Source organism: Varanus komodoensis, unplaced genomic scaffold (genome assembly GCF_004798865.1).
Source record: "Varanus komodoensis strain SLA01 unplaced genomic scaffold, ASM479886v1 scaffold1, whole genome shotgun sequence".
In the NCBI taxonomy this organism is placed as follows: domain Eukaryota; kingdom Metazoa; phylum Chordata; class Lepidosauria; order Squamata; family Varanidae; genus Varanus; species Varanus komodoensis.
This window is the reverse complement of record NW_025335268.1, coordinates 94,760,805-94,767,900: the sequence shown is the minus strand read 5'-3', so window position 1 is coordinate 94,767,900 and position 7,096 is coordinate 94,760,805. Positions and strand designations below refer to the sequence as shown.

Here is a 7,096-nt window from a genome sequence, read left to right as displayed (position 1 = left end):
GTGCGTGTGTCTGACTTGTCAGACCTTCAGCAACTTGCGCACCCTGCCTGCCTGGCTGCCTGTAAAATGGTTCTGCCTGGTCATGCATCAGCAGGAGAGAGCAGCTTTGGCGAGTGCCTGCTCCGCGCCGCTCCACTGAGCCACGCAACGCATTCGCAGGCAGACGCGTGCAAAGGCCAACGTGGAGGGAAGATAGGGGCTCTCCAGCCAGCTCCTGCGTGCCAGGAAGCCAAAAGTTAGGCGGAACCCTCAGGCATAAAATTTTGCTTCTGTGTTTTCTGAGAAAGGAGAAGAAAAGAGACCATCCTATTCCTTCTTTGATTTCCAAGAGATATAATTTGCAACTCTGTCACAAGAAATAACTCTTATTTTAGCTAGGGTCTTTTATTCACTCTACACATAGCCCCCCAAACTCTCATAGGGGAAAGATTAGTGTATTTGCATGAGTTTAAATGACACAAGTCTTCTGTTGTACTTTCAAATGCTTGAAAACCTCAGGATGGAGCAGCTTTTAAATGTGCAGCTATAGCCTACTATATGTGCCTATGTGGCTTTTTTAAACAGAATTGTGTACACATATAACTTATGTGGGTAGAATGACATGTGAAGTGGCCCTATGAAACTTAACTCCATGCATCATGCACAGAATGCATTGATTTCAGGATCTTAGGAAAGTCATGAGATCCACCATGCTCAAAATTAGAATGATTTCAAGAAGGCTGTTTTTATTTGTTAACACCACATTTTTGAAATATTCAGCTCTGGTAGCAGACAGGACCTGTTTGGGATGGAAGCAAGGACTGTGGGTACTCACCTTGGATTCAGGTGCTATGGGAGGCATTGTTTTGTTATGTTAAAATGAGTTTGCATCAGACTTATGAGTCCCAAGTGTAGTTTAGAAAGAATATGGTAATTTGTTTTGCTGGACTACATAGTTCTGTATTCTCCCAGCTCCTCTGTGGTTAATGTGCTGCTTCCTTTCTTAGTATAATTAGGCATGAAGAGTTCTGTTTTCAAGTGAAATTAAGACGTAAGCAGACCAGCCTTGGATTCAAGCTAGGCATTCTGCACTTCTCCAGTGAAAAGAGGGGGAAAGCTTTGCAGGTTCACTATTATTGTTCAAAGCAGCTGGGACAAAAAGTGCCTTTAGGAGCCCTAACAAAGTGGGCAGTGGGATTTAAATGTACAAGCTCCTCATGAATTTGCCCATTTACATTCTACAGGTTCTCTTACATCCTGGCACCTCTCCATACATTTTAGGCCAAAAGTGAATGATTATCTGCCTCTTCAGTACATAGAAAAGTAATCTAAGTTGTGATTCCTGGGTGAGAACATGATGAAATTTGCTTGCACCATATTTAATAGTTAAACTGACCAGGATGTGGGCCACCAGGGGAGATCAAAACTGCAGAGTTTGTTGAGAAATGCATGGGAGAGGCAGAAACGAGTGCCTGCAGGACCCACATTCGAAGTCAACTGTTGGCTTCTCATCTTGGCTGAGACTGATGCAAATTGTAGTCCAAAACACCTGGGGGTTACCAGGCTGGTGAAGGCTGGTTTAGGCAGAGCTCCGTTGGCACAAGCACTGGAGCTCATGGCGTGATGTCTAGCTAATGAAACCCCGACCCAGAAGCCAGCCTCAGTGGCTATTTTGTGAGATCTCAGCAGGATTGCAGGGGTGTGGAGGAGAGAGGGAATGAAATGGTAGCAAAAGAATGGTGAGCGAGAGAACCACCCAGAGAAGAGGAGGGGCAAGGGGAGAGAAGGGAGGGGCAGAGCCGGGAAACTGAGAGGCCCCAGTTCAGGAAAGACCGTTAAGCTGCAGATGTTTGGCAGCTACACACAGAGGAAGTGCTTCGGAAAGAGGGGGTGAGATTTGCATGCCTGCCGAAAGCACTGGACGGGACGAGCGCTAGTGGAGGCCCGAGAGTTCCAGCATGCCTCTCCCACCACCCCCTTCCTCACCGCCACCCCCTTACCCGGCGTCAAGAGATTCTCTGAGCCTGAACAAGTCCTTCCTGCGAAGTCTGTTGGGAATACTGCGCATCGCACAGCTGGTGCTGGGTGCTGCCTGCTGGGTGACTTTGGCGGCGCACAAGTATGAAGGAGCCACTTACTTTGCGGTCTTCGCAGCAGTCCTGGTGTGGCTGCTCACCTTGGCCCTTTTTGGGCTCAGCCTCTTGGGCCGCTGGTCTCTGGTGCCCGTGCTCGGGACCCGCTGGCTCATGACAAACCTCCTACACGATCTGCTGCTTGGGCTCATTCTCTTTGCTGCCGCCGCCGGCATCATGGCCCAGAAGGCACACAAACTGAGGTACTGCAACATAGCGGGCTACAGCCACTCGTGCAGCTACGGGGGCTACTTGACCGCTGCCGTCTTCGCAGCCTGCAGTGCCTTCTTGTACTTGCTCTCGGCACTCTATTGCCTCTTACGACGTTCCCGGGGGCACCATGACATCATCTGAAAGGATGTCAGAAGACGGATGGATGGACAGAGCCTTCTTCAAACAGATGGACAAGCTTCATCCCATTATCCTCTCAGATTGCTCCTTATTCCAGACTCATCATTGCCTTCCTGAAGACAAAGACACAAAATGCCCTCTTTATCTATCTCCCATGTACAAATGGATGTATTGCTCATGGACAGAGTGACCTCTTCATGAACGGACCAATACATGCTTCCATGACCCAGAAACTAGAAATGATATGTCCTAAAGACGAAACCCAGGAGACAGATTGTAGGTATTCAGCATCTCTCTTCTTCCTTCACTTGGCAGGTGGGTTCCTGTGGGCCTGGAAAGGTTTGGCCTGCTCTGTGATTGCAGCATGTGTGAATGGCGGAGGATGGCCAGGAAGGGTGAGGTAATTCAGTGTTCATAACCCTTCCAGCAGTTGATTTTACTTAGCTTGTAGTCCTTCCCCATTTGTTTTATGGCATAGGCATAAGATCTCACATTGAATGAATTAAAGCTTAGTTATCTTGAATATTCACTTTTTGGGGTGCTCCATTACTTTTATTTTTAAATTGTCTTATTTGGGACTTGTGAGAGCTTAGAAATCATCCCCAAAAGCATCTGTGACATTTTTTTCTCTTTTGGCTCAATGATACTCTTTTCTTAATCAGATGTTTATAAACTATGGTTTCTTTTTAAACTTTTACAGATTTTGTACACAATCCTGATAATAGATGTTTGCACACTTACAGCATAGCATTACTCTAATAACCAGTTCTTAATTTCTAAAAATAAAGATAGGAAGACACATGCTTGCTGGAAACTTGTCTTTTCTCCCAGAACACCTGACTTTTAACCCCAAGTATGGGCCATGAGCAATGCCTATTAAAGTAAGGGAGAGAGAGGTAGAGAAAGTCTTTGCATATGCTCAGATATTACCTTTGTTATTAATATGTTTCAGAGCTAAGTACTGACACCAAAATTGAGCTTCTAGAGGTGAACGCAGGATTAAGTTCTGAGCTCTAGCAAGCCTTAAAAGTATTCCCTCTGTGACCTTTGATCATAAATATTGTCCTCATTACTCTCTGTATGGATTAATGCTTCACTTTCTTGAAATATCACTGGGCCACTGCCTCAGAGCAAGCCATCCGATAAAATGATTTGTCATAGCTAGTAGGGAACATTGGAAGCCCCTGTAAGACATTGGTGGTGGGATGGAGAGAGAGCAGGGGCCTTTTATAGAAACGGGAAGGAGAGCCCCTGCTCCACATCACCGCTTTTCTCCCAACTTTTGCCCCACCATGTCTCTAGCACATTGTCAGCTAGCAGGCTCTAAATGGGAAGGAGGTGCTAGTCAATAGCTGAAGCTAGAATTGGAACCAGAGTAGACCCAAGATGAGGATTTACCCAAGTTGGGTCTTTATTGGGCTGGAAACCAGTTCTGATATTGGAATGTTTAAGGGACAGGAATTTGGGAATTAAGAATTTCTGAACCCAAGTCTTCTTAAGGAGGCCTAAGATCAAGGGCCTCAAAAAGACATCTTACTAGCAAGACATCTTACTAGCAAGGTTCTAGATTCCACGATGGAGCGCGCACCTTTTATGGTAAGGTCATGTTCCCTTCTGCTCCCGTACTCCAGGGATACTTGCACAGTTTATTCTGCATAAAGCACTAACATAAATCCCAACTTTGGTGGTAGAAAGCATGGAGTTTATTGCTCCAGAGCAGCATGGGAAAAGAAACTCTGGACCAACTCTGCAAATAGGCACTGCAGTTGCAATGTCAACACCAGAGGAAAGTACTCTCAGTGCTGGCATTTGACTCCAGAGGGCAGAGGGCAGGGAAATCATCTAAGCAACAAATAAGAAAACAGTTGCATTGTATGGAGAGCTCCTGACAGGGTCCAGAGTGGCTGAATTTCCCAGTGCCTACCAGGAGAACAGGACTCAGAGCTGCTTGGTACACCAAAATATCTTGTGAGCAGGCACAACAGTGTTAAAACATGACACCTCTAACTACTGAAAGAGTGGAACCAGGATCTACAACCCACGCATCATTACAGAAGGCTATGTTATGCTCTTGGATACATTGGATTTCCCCACTTCTGCCTTGAGAAGTTCTGAAATAGAGAAGCACTACTGCTCAGAATTCTAGTGCCAAATCATGCCGGACTGCTTGTGCAACAATCTTGCCTTTGGCTAAGATGCAACAGCTAAAGTGCCTTTTATATTGATCGTTTTGAAATGGTGGAGAAGGTTCATTTTTGTTGGAGTCTTGCTCTCCCAGCAATGAGAAATCCTATCCCAACAATGCCAAAGGGGAAGTCCGTTCACCTGTCCTCCTCCTCATAACACAAGGACTCAGGAAGTCCCCCCAAAATCACCTGTCTTCAGCTTCTGGATGTGCCTAACTTTCCCCCTCCTGTTTACATTTATTGTAAGCAATGCTCTCAGCCATTTTCATCTTTTGTATTGTGCTGCTCAAGACAAATGAAACATTCCTGTCCTGGGGCACAGAAGAAATGTTCTATGCCAATTGTGCTGAAAGGAATTCACCCTTCTTCCTGGGTTGGTCTGAGGACATCAAATGAGCAGGACGTGTCATTGCTGCAAAGACCGATGTCCAGGGAATGCAAGAAATGGCATCAACTTGGAGGTAAGAGTGCTTGGATTCAGGAAAGGAAGAAGTGCCTTTCAAAAAATGCTTCCTTCATCTTCCAGGTGCTTTGCACTACAATGCCTGGCATTCTGTACCAGTGGCCATGCTGGCTGGGTTAACGGGAAGGCTGGCTGGATTAATGCTCACAACATATGGAGGAAATCAGCTTGGGAAAGGCCTGGGGGCAAGCAGAAAGCAGGGCTACTACTCGGGGGGCAGGAGGGATGGCGGAAGCATGCCCAGCGGTGTTCTGCCATGGGCACCTTGGGAAAAGCAGCAGCTTGTGCCAGATCCAAATGGGCAGCAGGAATAAAAGTTCTGTTCAAGTGTTCATGTGGACACTCAGGTGTGGGCAGGTTAATATTTGAATGGAATGGCAGCAGACAAGGGGGAGGAAAGGCCGAAGGGGATAATTAGTTATGGAAGGCACGACCTCACTTAACATATTGACAGGCAGCAGGCATGGTTGTGTCAAGGCAATTTGGTCAAAAATTTAAAAATAAATGGTAGCCTTCCATGGGTTCTGGGAGGCTTGTTAATCATGGCCACATTCACCCTTGCTGGGTCCGTGCACCCTGGCAAGAGGGTAGTTATGCCCATTCCTCTGGCACGGTGCCTGTGTGAACCAGGGGACTGCTAGGTTTGAAAAGTGTGAAGTGGCCTATTTGTGGTGTCAAAGACTGCTCTGTTTTCCTTGTAGGTGGTGAAGACACTGCTCTATTTGGAGTCTTGAACCTCAAATGTGCTGAAACTCAGGAGTCGCCTCTCTCCATCCACCAGCTAGAGGAAGGCCCATCTTCTTGCCTGGGAGAGGGGAGGCAGGGGGTTTGCAGCTTCCCTCTTAGCGACTGGCATGCTTTATGTGTCTCGAGCCTTCCACATGGCATGGTGGAATATGCTTGCAGAATGGCTATAGCATCCATTCAACTGAGTATCTTGTGTTATGCTACTCTGGAAAAAGAAGTCCAGGCTAAGACGTTCTTGGTGGGAGGAGATGCACTAAACCATATGAGGCAAGTTGTCAAGACTTAAATATTTAGGACTTTCCAGATGGTTCTTATTAAGTTTTAAATGTTTCCCATTGTGATTCTAATTCCTGTGCCTCAGTTCCTGTATCTGAATCCTTTCTGAATATGGCTCTGTCCCAAAGGTTACATTCCTCCACCCCAATTTCAGAACTCATTCACATTCTTAATAAAGTTGTCTGTGGAGTACAGCCTGCCATCCTTCAAGGTGTGTTTGTGCGTTCATTGCTATTGAACACCTGTGTGCTTTTCCAAAATCCACCTAAAGCACCTGGGTGCTAATCCAGAAGCCACACCCATGCACATCTGGACTACCATTTCTGGAATCCTCCAGCCAGCATAACCTGAACACAGATGTGAGATCCACCACCTGTTGTGTGGCCTGCCAGGTCTATGTCCTCCCTTTAGCCTTAGAATAGAAAAGTTGTCTCTGATTCCAGTCATCTTTTCTTTCTGGTGTCTGGGCACAAGTGAGTAAGAACAAGCCATACAATCCTGCAAACTCCGCCCACCTTTGGCTCTGTCAACCATTGGCTGCATCCCTCAAACATTTTTTTCTCATGAGTCATTGGCCCCTTATAGGAAAAAGATTCCTCATCCTTGCTGTAGAGTTTTCTCCTTAACCAGACACTTTCTGCTTGTCTCTATTCTGGCTTGCACAGTTGTTACAGCTAGTAGGACAGACCTTACATGCTCCTGCCTATCACTGGTCTACAAGGAGAAAACCTCGAAAATGAAAGTAGCTAAATTTTACCAGAATTGGGTTACTAATAAAGGAAAATTAAGTCCTGAGTATTAATTGGCTCCAGTTTCCAAGATACAGCTTCAGGTCAAAATTGCATCAAAATGATTCACAATTATGACGGGGATGTGTGATTATGCTTCATGACTTTTCTACAAAATGTGATATAGCAATGAGAATGGTCATTTAGTTCACTCCATGAAATTAGATGTGGTTC

At 45.9% G+C, this 7,096-nt stretch overlaps 1 protein-coding gene across 1 annotated transcript; it reads left to right on the top strand.

The window, feature by feature from the left end:
- The first annotated feature begins 1,796 nt into the window (after nt 1-1,796).
- On the top strand, nt 1,797-6,336 carry MARVELD1 (MARVEL domain containing 1). Its single transcript, XM_044436541.1, has 2 exons — nt 1,797-5,109; nt 5,813-6,336. The coding sequence occupies exon 1, from the start codon at nt 1,938-1,940 to the stop codon at nt 2,463-2,465; it is 528 nt and encodes a 175-aa protein (XP_044292476.1). The 5' UTR covers nt 1,797-1,937; the 3' UTR covers nt 2,466-5,109; nt 5,813-6,336.
- Nucleotides 6,337-7,096: the final 760 nt, after the last annotated feature.

What these genes read in the sequence shown, in the direction of transcription:
- MARVELD1 (XM_044436541.1), top strand. Translation starts at nt 1,938, where the DNA reads ATGCCTCTCCCACCACCCCCTTCCTCACCGCCACCCCCTTACCCGGCG.